Source organism: Varanus komodoensis, unplaced genomic scaffold (assembly GCF_004798865.1).
Source record: "Varanus komodoensis strain SLA01 unplaced genomic scaffold, ASM479886v1 scaffold2, whole genome shotgun sequence".
Classification (NCBI taxonomy): Eukaryota; Metazoa; Chordata; class Lepidosauria; order Squamata; family Varanidae; genus Varanus; species Varanus komodoensis.
This window is the reverse complement of record NW_025335568.1, coordinates 41,064,915-41,086,718: the sequence shown is the minus strand read 5'-3', so window position 1 is coordinate 41,086,718 and position 21,804 is coordinate 41,064,915. Positions and strand designations below refer to the sequence as shown.

At 39.9% G+C, this 21,804-nt stretch overlaps 1 protein-coding gene across 2 annotated transcripts in view; it reads left to right on the top strand.

Moving 5' to 3' along the window:
- Positions 1 to 19,735, top strand: part of UBAC2 (UBA domain containing 2) — a 135,147-nt gene extending 115,412 nt beyond the window's left edge. For both annotated transcript variants that reach the window (XM_044428570.1, XM_044428569.1), the window contains 2 exons: positions 8,305 to 8,427; positions 19,143 to 19,735. In XM_044428570.1, coding sequence (XP_044284505.1) covers positions 8,305 to 8,427; positions 19,143 to 19,253 — 234 coding nt within the window. In that variant the 3' untranslated portion in view covers positions 19,254 to 19,735. The remainder of the gene's footprint in view (positions 1 to 8,304; positions 8,428 to 19,142) is intronic.
- The last annotated feature ends 2,069 nt before the right edge of the window (positions 19,736 to 21,804 follow it).

The window sequence follows — 21,804 nt, the reverse complement described above, 5'->3', positions numbered from 1 at the left end:
AGCCAGTTTTCAGTATTTCATCCTGTTCCTCTCATATTCCATCCTATATTAGGACTGAGTTAAACATTACATGGCAGACTCAGGACTCATTCAAACAACTGCAGGGTGGTAGGAAGGAGATAGTTTGCATCAGGGAAATGGTGGAGAAGAACATTGCTTAACATTTTGACCATGCTGCTGCTTTTTCTTGTCCCTAGTTACTTTTCCTGTGCAGCTAGTACTCTAGCTAGTGGAGTATATATAGGAGCAAAGCTAAGTTATTATTCTACATTGTTTATTCCTGTTACAAATTATGCCCTCTCCCATAGCTTTGCTTCTCACAGACCTGGACCTGATTCCAAGTATAGGGTTCACTCTTTAAGCACATCCGGGGAATCTATGGCTTAGATTTTTTGCTTTAGTATTTTTGTGGCCCACAGAACATCACGAATGCCCTGCCACTCTTCCCTACTGCCCAGCTGACCAGGCATCAGCCAACTGGTGGATTGTCATAGGATCATATGGGATAGGAGAGGCTTCCCTGCTATTACCAGTGCAGAAACAGTGTTCTTGATGAGGATCGCTCTGGTGGAGGGTAGTAAGTAGACTGGCAAGGTTAAGGCCCTTCCCTTAAAACTTGGAAGGCCTCCCCCAAGCAGTTCCCAAGTGGCCCTCAGCCTTGAAGTAAGTGATGTATCTTCTCTAGGCAGGGCACTCTGACCATTAATGGTTTCTTCAGAAATATCTCCTTCCTTGCCTTTCCCTCAGTCAAACACTTATCCCTTAGAAAGGTTATAACTAAGTTGTGAATATAAGAAACAGAAATGGCAAGCTAACAATAAGGATATACAAGGACAAAACAGATAAGAACAGGACCAGCCATGGTATCTGTTCAGATTGATTCTATATGCACTACATATTCTGCAAGTATGTTATAAAGTATGGTGCTCCTTAGTCATTTATTTTTGCTGTGTGCTTTTAGCATTAATGGACTGTAGTTTTTCTTCTACAGAAATTTCCCTGCTGCTGAATGTTAGGCAGGCATTTACTGGGAAGTCTCTCGTTTCTGTAATAGTATGTCAGGTGGTATGCTGTTTGATTCCATTAGGACATACATAACTCAACCAAACATCTTGACTAACCCAAACATTGAGGGAACTGTGTGTCTCTAGTGGCCCTGTCCACATTGACCTCAAAGAAGCTTCTGGGGTGAAGTGGCTTGTATTACATGTTCTGAAGGCAATACTAGTTTCAGAATGGTGAAATAAATGTTTTCTTCCTCTTGCAAATACATTTCCCAGATGCCTTCTTCTTCATTGTGCAATATTGTCATTACCACTGACTGTCTTAGCATACAGGAATATTGTCTGATTTTTTTCACTAGTGGTGAGTCTATCTAACTGTATATACTGAAATATATTATTTGTTAGGTTGAAAAAATGGTTCATTCAGCATCTTTCCCTCTTTTTTATGAAAAGGGATTATATGAGAAATCTGTTTCTGAAATGAAGGATGCTAATTTCGTCTATCATGACTGTTTCTGTTTTCTTCTGAATAGGGACAATGTTAGCTTTTTCCCCTTTGACCACAGCTTTACCAAGCTGCTTTGTAACTGTGTAAATCTATGGCACGCTAGCAGTTCACACAACTGCTAGGATCACCAAGGATTGCAATATATGCCAGGTGTTTGTGGTTATCCTTAGAAATATGCAGTCCCAAGTGAGATTGAGGCATGCCATCTGAACCTGACCCCTGTGTGTTATACAAGGTTTTTAGTAGGGTTTATAACCCTACTAAAAACCATGGAAGGTTGTCTAACCTTCAAAGAAGCCACTTTGTTCAAGTTCATGTGACACACTGCGACCTCATTGGAGATTGCATATTCATAATGGCATCCATATGCACAGTGTTTTATCATAGGATAAACAACCTATGATAATCCTAGCATGTTGTGAGAAGCAGGTAAAGTTTTGAATATCCTATCTGAAAAGTATATAGAACCAAAAAAGGTGCAGAAAAGGGCAACCAAAATGATTAAGTTTCCTATGAAGATATTTAGCTTAGATAACTGGAGAGAGAAAGGGCATGACTAATTGTGAATTTGAAGTGTAGTTTGGAATGACAAACTCAGGGGTTTTCCCTCTGATCCATTTGGTATTTGAACCCAGTACAATAGGGTTCAACTCATTAACATCAATTGTCATTACCTTCCAATGAGGAGGATATATCTCATTTTTATACCACCCAATAGCCAAAACTCTCTGGGCTGTTCACAGCAATGTGGGCTTTTGTCAAACAACATGTACAAAAATATCCAATATAATTTCCACTGCCTCCTGGTATTTCTAGATACTATTACTGGAAAGTGGAACAACGTAAGAAATATAGAACTGGAATTAGCAGCGGCCAGGCACCACACTGGGTAAACCAGAGACCCCTTTCTTTTAATATTTAATATGTTCCAAGCAGTTGCCGCCCACAGTGAGGATGGGTGCGGTTTTATTTTTTTACTGGCAGCCTCTCCTCCAGATGTGGTCTGTCACCTGAAATGCTGTTATATGAATGTGTGATTGATAAACTGTAGCACCTTCTCAAACACTGCATAATATTTCCTATTATCTGCATGTAATGTGATAATTAAGCTCACTGTGGGAAGGGTGTTTCATAGAAATATTTGATGTGTTAATAACAATTTTTAAATTTGTAAAGCATGTTTTTTTAGTTCTTGAAAGTACGTTGCACTTTGTTGTATCAGGAAATCTTTCACTAGCAAATGTTAGGTAGTACTTGCATTCTCAGAAGCAGCTGAGGCAAAGTTAGCAGCTTATCAAAGAAGATTCGTTCACAGCAGAACTTTGAATTTCTGGTTTGCAACTAATCCTTTGTTTTCAACCTGGTGTTCAAATAATCTTCTAAGCTAAGTTTTCTAGCTATCTGAAACTAGCTAATGTATCTTGCTGCAATTTAAGATTGTCTGAAGAAGCCATTTAGCGAGTAGCCCTGCAGTATAGCTATGCTTATGAGATATAGGGCTTTCTTGGTTTTGGTATCCCATTATGAAAATGTTGTCCAAAGAATCTCAGCAGACTAACTTATTCTTGGTTTTTAGAAATGTGTGACTTGACATTTGCTCTAGGAGTCCTTTTTGTTTTTCAAAATACAGTGGTACTTCAGCTCATGAACTTATTCCGTTCCGTGACTCTGGTCATAACCTGAATTGATCATGAGCCAAGTCAAACTTCCCCATAAGGTTAATCCGTTCTGACCCCTACAAACATGGTCACGAGCTGATTTTGGTTGCGAGCCAAGTCAAATTTCCCCATAAGGTTCAATGTAAATAAGGTTAATCCATTCTGTAAATATTTTTTATCACAAACAATTGAAACAAAGTAACAAAGAACAACAAAGTAACAAAGTACAGTACAGTAGAGAACACTAACCTAGGTGGGGGGGGGAGTTTATTGTTTGGAGGGAGAGTCCAAATTGTAATCGTGTGATAGCGATCGTGCTCGCGGGGGGAGATGGCCATGATCGCAATTGTTCTCGTGCAAGGAAGACGGGGCAATTGCATTCATGCAGGGAAGATGGATGATGCGATCACAATCGTGTTGCGGGGGGGGGGGAGATGACCGCAGTCGTGCTCGTGCAGGAAAGACGAGCGCGATCACGCTTGGTGGGGACATGGCTGCGATCGCGCTCTTGCAGGGAAGAAAGGGCAATCGCAATCATGCTTGTGCAGGGAAGGTGGGTGGATCGCAATCACGCTCATGCAGGGAAGACGGAGCAATCATGATCGTGTTAGTGCGGCAGCACGGCCATGATCGTAGTCGTCACCCAATGCAGAGTTCGCAACCTGAGGCAAAATTTTTCTGAAATTTCTGTTCGCAGCCCAATTTGGTTGTGAACTGAGGCATTTGTGAGCCAAGGTCACACTGTATTAGCTAGTTACCCCAACAGTTCCAATGATATGCAATACATAATTTTAAAAAAATATATTTTTAATGTGCTCAATAACTAGTGTTCTTTGGGAGAATTAGAAATGAAGTCTCTAAAATGTCTGGAAGAACAGAAAAATCCTTCCCTACATGCTTGGTGAGTCTCTTTGTACCAGTCTTTTCAGAAGCAGAATGCTACAATTAAGAAGGCCTCTCTCATGTAGCTATCTGCCAAACTAATTTTGCATCTCAGCATTCAGAGAATTAAGACTGTTATGCTTTTGCTGGTGACTGAAAGAAGCTCTAATAGAACAAATAGTCACCAACTGCATAAAACCCCAAGTGGTTTGACACCCACCCAGATTACTTTCAGGTCTCTTGTGCTACCCATTCAGTCCTCCTTAGCTTTGATTTTTATGACATTTTATAAAATGACACCTAAATGTGGTGTTCAGTCCTATTTTTAAAAGGACTGATAATTAAGGGAAAGTAGCAGTACTATAATGTATAACTGTTATAAATAGTATGTTACCATTATTCCTCAGAAAAGTTTCTTTTGTTTCTTGATATATATCCAAGAGAAGCACTATTATTCAGTCCTACATTTGAATTCAAAAGTAGAATCAGCTTATTTGATAGGCACAAAAGTTTAAACAAGCCTTCCCCAACACAGAGCCTTTCTGATATCTTGGAATGCAGTTCCCATTTGTTCAATCCAACATAATCAGTAGTTCGCGATGATTAATTATAGTCTAAAACATTTGGAAACACCTGTGTGGGGGAAGACTGTCTAAATAGCTAATGTATTCAACTTCCATTCATTAATGAATTAGGCCTTATAGCAGGGATAAAAGTGACAAAACAAACTTTCTTATAAAGGAAAAAGTGACAGAGAAAGGAACAGAATTAGTAACTTTACAATACAATCCTATGTATTTTTACTGAGAAATAAGTCCCACTGGGTTTGTCCTATCTTAAGTGTGCACTGGAATACAATTTCTAATTATATTAAAAGGGTCTCTTTCTTTCATTGTTATGCACAGCTGCAGATAGGAATTAAACTGATATTGCTCATCTTTTCTAATGACTTGTAGCTTTATTCATCCCTGAAAACTACAGGGGTTTTGAAATGTAGTGCAGTAGTTAAGTGTGCAGTACTGGAACTCAGGCCATCTGGGTCGTAGTCCCCATTAGGCCATGGAGCCAACTTGGTGACTTTGGGCCAGCCATAGACTCTCAGCCCAACTTACCTCAAAGGATTGTTGTTGTGAGAATAAGATAGAGAGCAGGAGGAGAAGAATTACACAAACCGCTGTGAATTCAGTGTAAGACAAAAGCAGGATATAAATGAAATAAATAAAATGAGGTAGAATATTAAAATTCTAAACAAACAAAATACACCTCAGTAACTAAGAAAAAGGTGAGGTTTCTGCGCTGCTTGTTCCCAAGGTCAATTTTATGAACAGAAATTATAGAGGTCTGGGTTTCCCAAATAATGTGAAGATAATTTGTGCTATCTCCAAATTGTGATGAATCTCACATGGTGTAGCACTCTTCAGCTACCTGGAATTAACATATCATCATTATAAGGATTTATAATTATTTTTGCAGTCCATCATTAATATTTATTGCAAATCCCTAACACTATGTGTTAGGACAGCCATTGTTATTTCCATTTCTATGGTATGAACCCTGAAACTTTTCTAATTCATATCAGGTTTCACTGCCAGCATAATATTGTACAGGTTGGTATGTTTTGCCCTCCCATGCATGTGTTACCAGCATACTTCATCTAGAGAACTTTGGCTGTTAGGAAGTATAGAAATTCAACGAGCAAACAGACTCTTACATAATCTTACGTGACTCTTCTGATTAGGCAACTGTTTTAAAACTGACAATTGCTGTACCTGCAAATACTTTTAAGTAAAACCCCCAAAATAAATATTTTTTGAAATATGCTTCTAACAATTTGTTAGGAGCAATATAAGGGTTGAAAAATTATCAGCTGGAAGGGGAAAAAGCAATCCAAACAGCTTAAAATAGGTTCCTTTTAAGTGGGAGCTCTGATAGAAACAGGGCTTACAGGCTCAGCAGGAAGGAAACCAAATTCCTATAGAATCAGGAAAGGAATGGAATCTACACAATTCTAAAAGGAAGGAAAAAATCCAGCCTGCCTCTGAGAGACAAGCATACACATATACATACACTATGGGGGATAATTAAAACTATGTTTTTTAAAATAATGAACTATTTCCAGGCCCCCCATTGAATTTAACAACAGCTTGTCACTAGTGGTTATTCAGTGATGCAGATGTTGACAAAACAGGAAGGGTTGAGTAACACAGCAGTAATTTATGCTGAAAGCTGCTTGATGTTCTCAGTCTGATGAAACTAAGAGCAGCTTTACAAAGTGTAGGGGAAATAAGAGATCTCTTTTATCTTTCTTTAAAAAAATGCAATTTTGGATATATGGAAAGGGGAATCTTAATTCCTAAAAGTAAATAGGGAAGATTTATTTAGACCCTTTAGGTATAAGTTACTTCAGCTTTATTAATTGCATGTCTCAATAGACATAATTAATTGTAACAATACAATTTATTTGTTTATATATTAAATTTTAATCATGCCCATTAGCCAAAATACAAGACAAAAGAACACTAATATCAATTGCAATCTTCTTTCATAATGTCCTAATAAGGCAGGAATTTGCATTATTAAAGACAATTTTCATGATTTTTAACGATTTTTGCAATGGCAAAAATGTCTTTCAAACCACAATTTCATACACCTTCCAAATACACCAAACTTAATATCACAGAATCAGGGCAAGATTCTGCACCTTGATGTGAAGATGCTCCACTTGATGGCTTGGTTGATTGCTTAGTAGTGACATGGACTGATCTAGACCCACAAGCCAAACTCAAGCAGCATTGCAACCAAATACTAGATACTCCTATTCCATTAAATGGAACACATTCAAGAATTATACTAGGGAACATGTCTTTGACCTGACTCAGGTCCCAATAAGTAAAATCTTAGAGTTCCTTCATTCCTTATATGTCAGAGGCTTAAAACCCTTTTCCATCAAAATTTGTGTCTCTTCCATTTCATCTGTGAGAGGTCCAATAGTGTTTACTCAGACATTCCCTTCTAAACTAAAATGGGAGCCAGGTTCCAAGACCAAAATGCTTGTCTCCATGTGAACTGAATGTGGGAGCCTACCCCTTTTATACTAGGAGCGGGGTAGGGCTCCTGTTGAAAGTTCCAGGCTTAGCTAGGAGAATCTTCCCAAATGAAGACACTGCACAGGCACAGAGCCATATGTGTGAATGCACAGATGATCACTCAAAGAACAACAATTACAGGTAAGCAACCTTACCTTTCTGTCCTTACCCCCATATTATTTAATAGCTGTATAAAACCACTGGGAGATAATTTTTAAAAGATGGAAATTGCATCTCAGCCTCTTTTCTGAGGAAAAGCCTGCTGTCAAAATTCTGAGTCTCTTTTAAACAGTCTTTTTACAGGATAATGGGCATTTCTTTGACAGGGTTATGTATAGCTAGCTATCAAAACTCCTTGTAACCCAATGAAAGGCTGGGATACATGTTTTCATTTTCCTAACCAACTAGAGTCTCAGAACACAGTGCAAAATGTCCTTAATGCAAAGGACTGTCAGAGCAAAGAGAAGGGTGAGGAGGATCTTGCCCTAACATGGGTATAAATCATGTCCCATTCATGCCTGGGTTGGATTAGTTCGCTTTCTTAAACTAGAAATGATTTTAGTCAGAAGAATTGTTTTAGCATAATGTACGTACGCTATGCTGAAGGGATTGGGAATTGGCATTCTCACTAAATTTGATGCACACAGTGCAGGATAGCCTAATTCCTAAAAGAGTCTAAAAACTGTACATTTGTACATCTCTGTCTTGAAGTGAGAAGCATGATGTGTGGCAAGAATACTTTTGTATCAGTGAAATAGCTGAGATTTAGTATAAACAGATGCCAGTGATCCTCATTCATTCTGAATATAGGACATTTTACATTAAATAGTTAAAAGTAGGGAAATGAAAGTCTGCCTAATTTTTATATGTCAGCTCTCAAGTATTGAACAGACCAAATCTGGAAAAGAATTTTAGGCAGTCGGACAAACTTCAGCCAGCTTTGGATTCAGAGAGGAAGGTTTCCATTGGCAGTTAGGAATATGAAGCCATGTTTGAAGAATACAGGATTGGTTCTTAGGCTGAGTTTTGTAGAATATCTTTATAAGTTTATGTTATACATTATTATGCAAATTGTATTATTGTCTTTGACTTGATTTTGCTTGGCAGTGATTTGTTTTACTGACTTTGTATTCAAATCATACTAATTTTGGAATGTTTGTTTACAGGGTGGAATGATTAACTGGAATCGTCTCTTTCCTCCTTTACGTCATCGAGGTAATGCAAACTATCAGGATAATCACCAGGCTGAACATGAGGTACTGCCACCAGTGGAAGTTTCTGAAGAACAGGTAGGCATGTGCAGGTTTTAATACCGGTAGTCTTGGATGAGGAGGAGGAGTAAAACAAGATTATGCATTTTGTTATTATAATTCTCCTTAGTTTACAGCACATCCAAAGTTTCCTATATTCCTTGCCTGGCAGGGCTGATCCCATTCTGGTTCCTGACTCTTAGCAGACCAGAGCAGAGCAGATTGGAGCAAGCTGCCCCAACTGGTCTAGGGCCTCTGGGATAAAAGCATCCAAGCTCCCAGGGAGCAAGCAAACATGGAGAACAGGAATTTGGTAGTGCAGTTTTGTGGGGGAGGTCTCTAACTATTTTCCCCTCCTTTTCTTTCTGTTCCCCTAGTTCTGTTCCCCCGTCCCCCCCCCCCCCCCCCCCCGGCCACACACAACTTGTTTTCCTGCTTTCCCTATTAGTAGGACTCTATGTTAACATTTAGTAAAGAGAGGCAAAAGCATCAGTTGCCACAACAGCTCCCCAAGACAGAATCACAAAAGTTGTACCGACAATGGACAAAGACTCCCCTGTGGTGGTGACCTGCAACAACTGTGCAATGTTTTCTTACCTGGGTGCAGCATGGCCTACACATGTAACAAGTGCAAGCTACTAGCCCTGTTTAAAGAAAAGGTGAGAGCAATGGAGCAGTGAGTATCCTCCCACAAGGTAATAAAAGAAAATGAAGAGACAGAGCAGTAGAGCTGCAACAGCTCAGTATAGTCTAGAAGCAAGAAGTGTATGAACAAGCTGAGGCAAAAGAAGAGAACCCTGTGGGAAGCAAAAATGAGGGAACTCCCCAGAACAGGGTGTTAATTAGGTGCAGAAGAACTAGAAGGCTCTCTGCGCCAGGGGAAGCAGTGGAACTGTTGAACTGCTTTAAGTTACTTGAGGAAGAGACTAATGAAAAACCCATTGTGAAAGAACTACACAACACACTGAGTACTTTTGAAAAACAGACAAAAGGTCAATCAAGAAAGGAAAAAGATACCAATGTTTGTAACAACAAAAAGAAAAGCAAGCATGATAGTTGTGGCAGATTCACTGTTGCGTGAGATGGAAAAGTATGCATGTTGTGATGACCCCAAGAATTGCCAAGTACGCTGTCTCCCTGGTGCCAAGATATAACCAGTAAGTTCATGAATCTTGTACAATGTACTGACAAATACCCCTTCCTTCTCTTCCACATGGGAACCAATGTCACTGCCAGGAGAAGCTTTGATGAAATAACATCAGACTGCATAGTACACACGGGCAGTTATGATCCTTATACTTGTAGAAATAACTGAAACTTGTTGGGATGACTCACATGACTGAAACTCTACAATTGATGAACACAACCTGTTTAAATAAGATAGAAAGGATAAAAAGGGAGTGGAGTTGCACTATATGTAAGATGCACATTTATCTGCACAGAAATACAAAAAAGAGAAACTTGGTAGCCCCATTGAAAGCATCTGGCTTAATATAAAGGAAGTAAAAATGACAAAACATAGTTATTGACATCTATTACCAACCATTCAGTCAAAAAGAGGAAAAGGATGTAACCTTCAAAAAGCAACTTGCCACCATTTCCAAGAATAATGAGGTTGTCATCATGGGTAACTTCAAGAGTCCCAAAGTCATAAAACAGCTGAGAGGAGCTGAGAGAAGGAACTCTCAGAACCACTGACTATTATCTGCAATAAATCTTGGAAAATGGGAGAATAAATCCTGTCAGAGTAATTTAATCTCATTTTTTTTAACTAGGTAATCTCCCAAATGCACAGAGGGATCACTGGGACATAATCTACCTCAACTTTAGCAAAGTGCTCAGTGTAGTCCCCCATGACATTCTGATAAGCAAATCAGCAAAAATGGACTAGATCGAGAAACTATTAGGTGGGTGCAAAATTGGCTTGTAAATCAAAATTGGCTGTTAAATCATTAATGGCACCTTCTCAAACTGGAGAGAGATAATTAGTGGGTTGCTGCAGGGTTCAGTTCTAGTTTAGCTCTTCAACATCTTTTTTAATGATTTGGATGAGGAAGTAAAAGGAAAGAAATTCAAATCTGCAGACAATACAAAACTGAGTAAACATCCTAGAAGACAGAATGAAGATCCAGGGCAATCTTGATAAATTTGAACACTGGGCTGAAAGCAACTGAATGAAGTTCAATAGGTTTAAATGCCAAGTCCTCCACCTAGGAAAAAGAAACCAAATGCACTGATACAAGATGGGGAATATGTGGTTCAACAGAACTTAAAAAGAAAAAGGCCTTGGAGTTATTGTGGACAACAGGCTAAATATGAGACAGTAGTCCAGTGCATCTGCAAAAAGGACAAATGCTAGTTTGGGATTGTGAAGGGTCAGTTTGGGGTTATTTTGGGGCTCACCATCTCCTACTCAATAGCTGGTCAAAGGGAATGTACCATGGAGGGGAAAGAGACAATGAAGCCAGTGCCTGGGGTGTCAAGACCTCCAGCAAGGGAGCATTGCGTGGGGGAGGCATGTGCACAGCCCAGCACTGAGCACCCAGGTGTGCAAGTGCAGGTGCTTGCCCCAGGGAAGGAGTACCTGGAGGAGAGGGTGGAGGTGGTGTAGTGCAGGAGGGATAAAGAGAAGGGACAGAGAGGTAGACATGGCATCAAGAGAGAGAAGAAAGCAGCAGCAGGAAGGAGAACGGGACTCAGCGGGCAGGAAAGAAGCTTAACCCCTACAGTCTGTGTCTAAGGATGGACACAGCTCACCTTTATCCCCCTGGGAGGAGGGGTGCCTGCATGGGGAAGTAACAGCCTATCGAGACTTGGTGAAGGGGAGAGGAATTGTCCCACTGTGCACATGCATGGTAAGGAGCCAGCAGAGAAGGGGATTTGTCAGCACAAAAGCCAAGTCTCTGAAGAAGTTGACTGCAGTCCCTGGAAGCAGTGGGGAAGACGCTGCTCCCTGCCCTAGCTGGACAGTCAGGAGCATGCCTGAAGTTAAAGTGATGGCTTCCTTTTCAGCTAAGCCTCTGTAAGAAGTGGTGAGATGGTCCTGCTGTTTCTGAACCAAGTATTGTATTAAAGATGTTGCACTTCTGTATATGACTATTAGTGGTGATGGGAGCAGAGGCTGATGTTCCCCTCACCCTCACACAATCACAGGGATATATTAACAGAAGTATTACTTCCAAAACATGATAAGTAGTAACTCCCCCCTAGTCAGACCTCATCAGGGATACTATGTCCAGTTCTGGGCACCAAGATTTAGAAAGAAACTGGACAGTCATCTGAGTGAAATGGTGTAAATTGGTGACTTGCAACAGCAGGGGGTTGGACCCAATGACCTTCTTGGCCCTTCCAACTCTACTGTTTTCTGATTCTGTGATATGATTTTATCATTAGATGAAGTCAAGGCAGATGCTAATAGTTACTGTATTAATATTTGTTGTAAAATGTGCTTGAATTCTGCATTTAATGGAGCTGTAACTCTGATGTTCAATGAGTGGAAAACATCCACATAAGAAATATCCATTTCCTTTTGCTTATATCATAGCAATACATCTCTACTAGTTAACTGGAAGGAAAAGAGTGGCAGCTATTTTTAATGTTTAAAACTTGTAAAAAAAAAACCAAGCAGGGTACATCAGTTGCTTGCATGAGCTTATTGTTTGGTTTCTTTTATTTATTTTACTTCATGTATATACAGCTTTTTGGCCAAAGAACATCATGTAGTTTAGTTTAAAATAATCTGAGATAACAAACCTATGATCTCTCCAACACACTCCTCACAGCCATATTGCAACTGGCACAAAAAGAACCACCAATGAAGAAAGAACATTACTGACTGCCCTCCAAGGTCAGGAAAGTGACCTCAGTAGGAGGTTCTGGAAAGGGAGCGTTCCAGTGATGGGAGAGGACAGGAGAGGGCAGGATGTGTGTTATTCCGAGTTACTTCTAGCTTCCTTCTCTTCCGCTCTGCAACACTTTTGACTGACAGGTTAAAAAGCCTTTCTACCAAAATCTGCAGGGCAAGGAAGACAGGGGAGTGAAGGTTGCCTCCATTACTCCTGCTACCCTGCACTGATGGTTGGACCCCTCTGAGTTCGTGGGCTTCTAATCACTAAGTGTGCAAATGATAGGATTATACCCTTAGAGACAGAATAGAAATTAGAAAAGGAGGGCAAAAAATAAACAAACTTGGTTCCCAACTCTTTCATAATCTTACATCATGAAAGTATTTGAAATGAAGGAAAGCATGCCAGGAGAGAAGGGAAGCAGCTTCTACATGGCCATAGCTGAGTCATTGGAGGGTGCCTAGCTGTTGTGACTCTTCATCATGTGTAGGATTCACCTAATGTAGAGTGACCAGTGAAGGAGACCATTCTAGGAGGAAAAGAGCCAAATGGCTGTTGGCCCAGGTGGGCTGTTACAAGGGGCTTTCTTGTTTGCCTGTGGCTCTGATTCATTACTATAATGGAAAGAGAGGAATTAAAATCAGGGCAATGACAAATAATGATCATTTTCTGTTCATTAAAAGCACAGGTGCTATCATTCTGCAAATGTTGATTCATTTAGAAATTTGCTTTCTGTTTTATACTGTTAAAATGATAGCAACATCTGCAGTGTTCACTGAATAATTAAACATACACACATGGAGATATAGGAAATATTATCTGATACAATAAATAATAATTCTTGCCTTCTTCATGAGCACTGGCGCTCAAACTGTATGTGTCAAGCTTTCAGAAGGGGTTTAATTAAAGGCTGAACAAAATGTTCTTCAGAAAGACACCCTTTCAGAGAGAGGGACAATTCAGAGTACAGATGCACACATTGTTTCTCTCTCCCCTCCTCTGCTCAGGCAGTTTTTTCAGTTAACACAATAGCAGTCCATATTTATTTAATTTAATTTTTTAATAATTTAATTTTAATAAAACATTTCTAACCTGTCCTTCATGGCAGCATCCCAGGACAGCTTACAAGCTTAAAATCAACAACGATAAAAACAATCAATAATACATAGACAATAATAAATAACTAGTAATGATAATACAATCAATAGAATAAAAATACATTGAGGGCTAAAAATGAGTAAATCAGATAACAAAAAAACGGACTGTTGAATTAACTCTAAAATCCTGATTCTTAAAATGACCTTCAAATAAAAGGGTTTTCACCTTGTGCCGAAAAGAGTACAGGAGTATATTTAGAACCATATATATTTTTTCTGCATCTGGTACTACCTTCTTTCTGTAAATAAGGGCAGTTATACAACACATCCAGATTCAGATGGGATTTTTTTAAAAAATTCAGTATGCTTGAAAATAAAGTGCTCAGCTATTTTGACCATTATGCTAGGCAACTAGATATAAGGACAATTGCATTCAACTGGGCACTTGGTCACTGGCAACTCCACTATCTTATGATGAAGTAAATGTCATGTGCTAAGTTTTAGAGAATCTCATGTAAAGGTCATCTTCAGATTTCAGTATTTTCAAACAGTTGTGTTCTGAAAACAAATTCAAATGTTCTCTTCTCTCATAGAACCTGTGTCATTTCCGTAGGAAGTGGTTTGTTAAAAATGTCTCCATATGAAAAAAATCTCTGTTTTTCAAAACTTACCATACCAGAGAAAAGACTTGAAAACAAAAATTGAGTTCTCACACAAACCTGTTGGTGTTAGAGCCATGGCAGTGTCATAGAATCATGGAATAGTAGAGTTGGAAGGGCCCATGAAGGCCATCGGGTCCAACCCCCTGATGTTGCAAGTCACGAGTTCATACCATCCCACTCAGATGACTGTCTAGTTTCTTTTTGAGTATTTCTAGAGTGGGAGAGCCCACCACCTCTCTAGGCAGCTGGTTCCACTGTCCTTTTTCGCTGACAGTGAGGAAGCTTTTCCTGATATCTAGCCAGAATCGGTGTTGTCACAGCTTGACTAGATTATTCCGTGTCCTGCACTCTGGTACCAGCAAGAAGAGATCTTGACCTTCCTCTTTGTGACAGGCTTTGAGGTACTTATAGAGGGATATTATGTCCCCCCTCAGTCTTTTCTTCTCAAGGCTGAACATGCTCAGTTCTCTAAGTCTCTCTTCATAGGGCAGTGTTTCAAAACCCTGGATTATTTTTGTTGCTTTCCCCTGGCCCCTTTCTAATTTTATTGCATCTTTCTTAAATCTTGGTGCCTGGGACTGGACATAGTATTCCAGATGAGGTCTGACTAGTGAGGAGTATAGAGGAACTACTACTTCTCATGATTTGGAAGTAATACTTCTGTTAATGCATCCCAAAATAGCATTTGCCTTTTTGGCAGCTGCATTGCATTGTTGGCTCATGTTTAGCTTGTTGTCCACAATTACTCTGAGATCTTTTTCTTTTTCAGTTCTGTTGAGTCATATATTTTGCATCATGTATCAATGCATTTGGTGTCTTTTTCCTAGGTGGAGGACTTGTCCCTTGTCCTTATTGAATCTCATTTTGTTTCAGCCCAGAGTTCAAGTTTATCAAGATTGCCCTAGATCTTCATTCTGTCTTCTGGGGTGTTTGCTATTCCACCAAGTTTTGTATTGTCTGCAGATGTGATTATCTTTCCTTTTACGTCCTCATCCAAATCATTAATAAAGATGTTGAAGAGCACTGGGCCCAGGACTGAACGCTGTGGCACCCCACTAGTTACCTCCATCCAATTTGAGAAGGTGCTATTGATGAGCACTCTTTGTGTCCAATTCAATAGCCAATTTTGTATCCACCTAAGTTTTTCTATCTAGTCTGTTTTTTTACTAATTTGCTTATCAGAATGTCATGGGGCACTATGTGGAAAGCTTTGCTAACGTCTAGGTAGATTATGTCCACAATGTTCCCTCTGTCCTTTTGGAAGGTTACCCAGTCAAAAAATTATATCAAATTAGTTTGACAGAATTTATTTTTTATTAATTCATGCTTGCTCTATTAAGCACTGCATTTTCTTCAAGATGCTTGCAAATGGATTTTTTAATAATTTGCTCCAGAATTTTTCCAGGGATTGACATCAGGCTAACTAGTCTGTAGTTCCCAGTTTAATCTTTTTTCGCCTTTTTGAAGATAGGGACAATTTTAGCCCTTCTCGAGTCATCTGGCACTTCTCCTCTTTTCCAAGATTTATCAACGATAATAGCCAGTGGTTCTGAGAGTTCCTCCACTAGCTCTTTTATGACTCTGGGATGTAGTTCTTTGGGTCTTGGAGATTTGAACGTGTTTATTCCATCTAGGTATTCTTTGACCATTTGTCTGTCAGTCTTGGGCTTCCATCTCTCACTTTCAGCCTGTGCTTCCTCTTGGTTGTAGATTTTCTTGTAAGAGAAGACTGAGTCAAAGTAGGAATTGAGCATCTCTGCCTTTTCCTTGTCTGTTATCACTCTTCCATCCACTTTAAGTAGCTGGACACCCTTCTCTTTCTCAAGTCTTTTGTTCTAGATGTATCTGAAGAAGGCTTTCTTGTTATTCTTAGCAAGTATTGCATGGTTACTTTGCCCCAGAGTTCCCATGGTTGTTATTTTGTCCACCAGGCCATCCCTATTAATATTAAATCAAGAATAGCTGATCCTCTCATAAATTCCTCTACTTTCTGCTGGAGAAAGTTGTCAGCAATGCATGTCAGGAATCTCTTGGAGGGGCATGCTAGGAAGAATTTGTCTCCCAGAATATATAAGTGAAATTGAATTCCCCCATGATGAAGTCCCCCATCATTCTTGAAAAGGCTGGCAGGTTGCTTTTCAAAGATTGTATCCTTGCGCTCTCTTTGACTGAATGGTCGGTAATAAATATCAATAAATATGTATTTATTAATTTTTGCTCCCTTTAAATTAAGCCAGATGCGTTCAATGGAACTACTAAGTTCCTCTTCTTGTATTCTGTGAGATATATGTGCATCTTACATATAGTGCAACTCCACCTCCCTTTTTATCCTTTCTATTTTATTTAAACATGTCGTGTCCATCAGTTGTAGAGTTTCAGTCATGTGAGTCATCCCACCAGGTTTCAGTTATTTCTATAAGATCATAATAGCCCTCATGTACTATGAGTTCAAGTTCATGCTATTTGTTTTCCATACTCTAGGCATTGGTGCAGAGACATCGAAGTTCATTCTTGCTGTGCCCTGGTTTTCTTCCTACGTTTTTTGGGAGATTGGTGTTGGGCCCTGCTTGAGTTTTTTTCTCTGTTGAGAAAATAAATATATTGAACGGAGCTGGCTGGTGCCAGAGGTCAGACTAGATGGCCCGGGAGGACCCTTCTGACTCGCTCTGTTTCTGTGTTTCTATATAAGTCTTTGCCAGGGGATGGTATGCCATGCTGCACATCTCCCTCCCCTATATGTTTAGTTTAAAGCCCTCCTGATGAACTTTTTCATGTAGTGGCCAAACATCTGCTTCCTGTTATTTTTGAAGTGCAGCCCATCATTTGTCAAGAGTCCATCTTCCAGGAAGCTTAGCTTGTGGTCCCAGAATCCAAATCTCTCTTTTTGGCACCACCATCATAGCCAGTCATTCACTTGAAGGATTTTTCTTTCCCTAACAGCTCCTCTTCCATGTACTGGTAGGATTAGAGAGAAGATTATCTGGACCCCAGTGTTTTTTATTTTCCTCCCTAGTGCTTCAAACTCTGATATTAATTCAGCAAAGGTTCTCATGGCAGTGTCATTAGTTCCCATGTGGAAGAGAAGGAAGGGGCAGTTGTCAAAGCATAAAGTTGTATAAAATGTGTGAACTTACTGGTTAGATCTTTAATCTTGGCACCGGGGAGACAGCAGACTTGACGATTCTCGTGGTCACTGTGATGCACATATTTTTCCATTCCGTGCAAGAGGGAATCTCCCACAACTAGCACTTTCGTTGTTGCAGACTTTGGTACCCTTTTCCTTTCTTGATTGGCCTTTTGTCTCTTTTTCAGGGTTACACAGTGTGTCATGTAGTTCTTTCACAGTGAGTTTCTCACACGTCTCTTCCTCAAGTAACTCAAGTCTTGAAGGTATTCTGCCTCTAACTGTCACCCTGTTCCAGCAAGTTTCCTCATTTTTCCCTTCCCTCAGGGTTCCCTTCTTCTGCCTCAGCTTGTTGATGCTCCTCTTGCTTCTGGATTACATTTAGCTATTGCCACTCCACTGCTCAATGTAAAAAATCTTTGTTTTCTTTTATTACCTTGAGGGTGGACACTCGCTGCTCCAGTATTCTTACCTTTTCTTCTTACAGAGCTACTAGCCCGCAGCTATTGCATGTGCAGCCCATGTTGCTCTCAAGTCAGAAAGCACACAGTGCACAGTTGCTGCAGGCCACCGCCACTGTGGAGCCTCCTCGGTCCATTGTTCGTGCAACCTTAGTGATTCTATCTTGAAGGGCTGTTGTGACAACTGGCGCTTTCTCCTTTCTTCACTAAAGGTTAGCAACACAGTCTTTCTAGTAAATGGGAGTGTGTTACAAGGAAGAAGACAAATAAGTGTTAGTGTGTGTGCAAGGGGGCTGGAATTAAGGTGGAATAAAGAAGAGAAACAAATGGGGAAAAATGTTAGAAACCTCCCCCTTGAGCTCCCCGACCAAACTCCTCTTCCAAACTCTCTGGTCGCCTGCTCCCTGGGAGTCTGACTGCTTATATCCCAGGGGCCCTAGACCAACTGGGGCAGCTTGCTCTGATGTACTCTGCACTGCTAGAAGTCAGGGACCAGAATGAATCACACCTCCCACACAACTGCTGCTAACTGAAGAGGCCACTGCCCTTCAGTTAATCAGCTAATTTGGAACTTCCCTTCAATTGTCTTAGAAAAACAAGACTTTAGGCTGAGCTAGTGCAGGCCTGTCTCTTTGCCTTGCTTCTGCCTGTCTCTGCCGTCTCTTCTGCTACAACTCCTGTTTGCTCTGCCTGTTTGCTCTTTCTGGTCGCCTGCTCCCTAGGAGCTTGGCTGCTTATATCCCAGAGGCCCTAGACCAACTGGAGCAGCTTGCTGCGATCTGCTCTTGCTCTGCTCTGCTAGGAGTCAGGAACAGGAATGATGCTTCTTTCCATTCCTCCAGGAAGCACTAAAATGACCCAGATGGCAGTAAAGAACTCAAGCAGCAACTCTTCCCCCTTCTTGTATCACTCCTGCAGAAACTAAAACATTGGCTACAGTGTGGAAACTCTCATATGATGCAAAGTTTTTCATATTACTCAAATGGTGCAAGAAGGGATGTTACTGCAGTTCCTATAGCACTTGGAAACTGCAAAAGCAACATTTAAATTCTGACATAGGAAACAACATTCCTGCTGTTGTGTTTTCTACAAAGCTGTTTCCAAATGAAATAGAGGCAGTTCAATGCTATGGGAGGCATGTATCACATGAGGCCTTTAAACAGTTGAACTGGCCTTCAGATATCTAAATTACAAGAAGGATAGCAATTTTATGGGATTCCTATGTTTTGGTAACTTCACCTAGTCTCAAATAGTTCTTTAAAGCATGCAATTATGTTGGCTGCTTGGTTTGTTTATTTATTTATTTAAAACATTTGTATGCTGCCCCATTCGCAAAGAGCCTCGGGGTGGCTGGTTGAATTCTTGAAACATGCTGCTGTTACAAAATTAGCCAAACACAGCCCCTCAGCAATGTATTTTGACTTACTGGGTGTCTGTTTTGTAGTCCAATGCACACAGCAAAAACTGAAGGTTAGTATGCTGTATTCTGCTTAGTAAGCCACTCATTTTGTAAGCTTTTGCAAAATGAACAATACAGCAATAACCTCTTGTTATTTCTCCGGCAGGTTGCACGGCTCATGGAAATGGGATTTTCCCGGTTAGATGCTTTGGAAGCTCTGAGGGCTTCAAATAATGACCTTAATATAGCCACTAACTTCCTGCTCCAGCACCGATGAATATGTGCAGTGAAGAACTTGAATTAACACATTCTGGTGTGCTGCCAAAAGAAGGACCTTAACCACTGCCTGGGTAGACACCTTTCCACATGTGACATATCAGAGCAGAAATGATGGATGGCACTGAAAATATCTGAGCCTTGAAGGATATACTTACTGGCCAAGTTGCACTTGAAAAATACTTTCAACCATAAAAATATGCTATGGCTTCAATATTTATTTTGGAAAATTGGGTGTATGTGGTTGTTGTTGTTTTTTTAAAAATAATCAGCATAAATTGTATTGTCATTTCTAATAAGGCAACAGGGGAAAACAAGAAAGCTAAAACTGCTCCTTTTGCAAAAGTAGATTTTTCCTCTTGTATCATGTTTCCTTTTTCTAAATATTTTTGAATATTCTATTTCATTCACCTATGTAAAAACTTAAAGAAATATGCAGAACTCCTTGACTGTGTGATTTAAATAAAGGAAGAGAGGAACTCAGTGTTGTATTCAAAAGACTCTGTTAATGAAAAAGAGAAAACAGAAGACTGGGGGAGGAGGAATGAAAATACTTTAATAGGATGAGAGAAAGAGAGGTCAATAAGCTGAGGGATTTGTGGTATTTTTTTAAAGGGACATGTGTTCCATATAGCATATATGGTGGAAGATCTGAAAGACTGAAGGCTTCTGCTCTAGATGTATGTCTCCTTAGTCTGTTCCTTAAGAAGCATGGCTAAAATCCATTGGCAGACTATCTGAGGCCAAAATTCGTCAGCTGAGGGTATGCATCTTAATCCCAGATAGATGGGAACCACTTGTGAAAGTAATTCTCTCCATGCTGAGGGCTCTTACTTTGTTTCCCATGCCTGAGCATTGACATCCAGAACAAATTCTGTGTAAGTCACAGTGAACTTTGAGCCTTCATATATCTGCATACACTCTCTACACAGCATTGATTCAGAAGTACTTTAGTTTCATTGTCAGTTGTATAAAGGAAGAAAATGTATGAGATGTATAGATCCTATCTATATACTGGACACAGGATGGGGACCCTGTATTTTCTAGCCTGAAATTGAGCTGCTGGTTTATTACATTTAAAGGGTAATCTTTTAATCATTTTTGCATCCACCAGATTAGAAAGCATTCTTTCTTGTGAACAACCTTTTACCCTATACATAAAAAAACTAAAATAAGAATACAAAAATGTTCCCATAGAATGAAAACTGTGAAAACAGCAAACTGCAAAAAAAGTATCCACTCTTCACATATGTTTTCTGCTGTGCATCATGTTATCTTGTGTGCTTTTAAAGTACTGTGGTTTATAGACTCTACATGGTTCAGATTTTATCTTGTTGATCTTTCAAATTCAGTGTCTATTGCACGCAGTCTCCTGTGGGTATGGCATATCTAAGTTTAGGATCGCTCTTTAAGGTGTACTTTCACAGAGAAAGATTTATAGTGAGAATAACATTTATAAGAGCATGTAAAAAACAAAAGTGACTTTTATGTAGGGATGGGTAAAAGTCTCACTCAGCTTGCATTTTGAATATATCAATTTGAGATTCGCACTTCCCAAATGAATATGTGAGGCAGAATTCAGTTATCTTTTGTTGCTTTTCAGAATTTTGCAGTACAATTCTCCAGGCAAAAATGTTGAACCAATAAGCTTATGTTAGCAGAAAGTATGAAAAAAATTGCATCAATTCACGAAAAGCACACAAAATATTATATAATAGCTTGCAAAATACACATATTAGTCAAGCATTTGTATGTATTAAGAGAAGTGCACACAGAAATACATATACATTTAAAAAACATTTTATCCCTGCTGTGACTGCCAGCTCAGCTGCTCTTCCTTCTCTGAGAACAAATTAGGGTCAGATTCTTAAACATACATTAACATTTCATTCACCAATACTCCATTAATCATTCAGTGCAAAATTTTAACTTGCATATCCTCGTTCCAGGGTTGACCATAGATCAAATTCTTAATGTTACTTCGTCGTGGCCTCTGTGCATCACACATATGGGTGCTGCACCTGCACAGTGCCTTTGGCTGGAAGATTACAAGCTAACAGTTTTTGGCGGGAAAGCTCCGCTCCCCCTCCCCCACAGCCTATAAAGAGCGGAGCGTCCGCCATTTTGCTCAGTCTTTGCAACTGCCGTTCACTGTGCCTCGTGCCGCTTTCGACTATCGCTCTGACCGTTACTCGTATAGTTACTACTTCTTCTCAATTATTCTCCCAGTTATTATATCCCTGTTAGTTCTTGTTGCCTCTTATAGTTCTTGTTAGTTCTGTAGTTCTATCATTCTACCTTCCTTTCGATCTTCTATTAAAAAAAAAAACCAAAAATATATTCTTACCCTCTGCACTGTCTTCTTTTTTCCCTTTCTTACGATGGCGCAGCAGGCAGCTTTCCGCAAATGCGTGGAATGCGGGTCGAAGATGTCTCCGACTGACCCACATGACCTCTGCCTCCTCTGCTTGGGTGGGGGGGGGCATAGGACTGACAAGTGCTCTCACTGCCTGGCCTTCTCTAAGCAGGCCAGGAAAAATCGTGAGAACTGC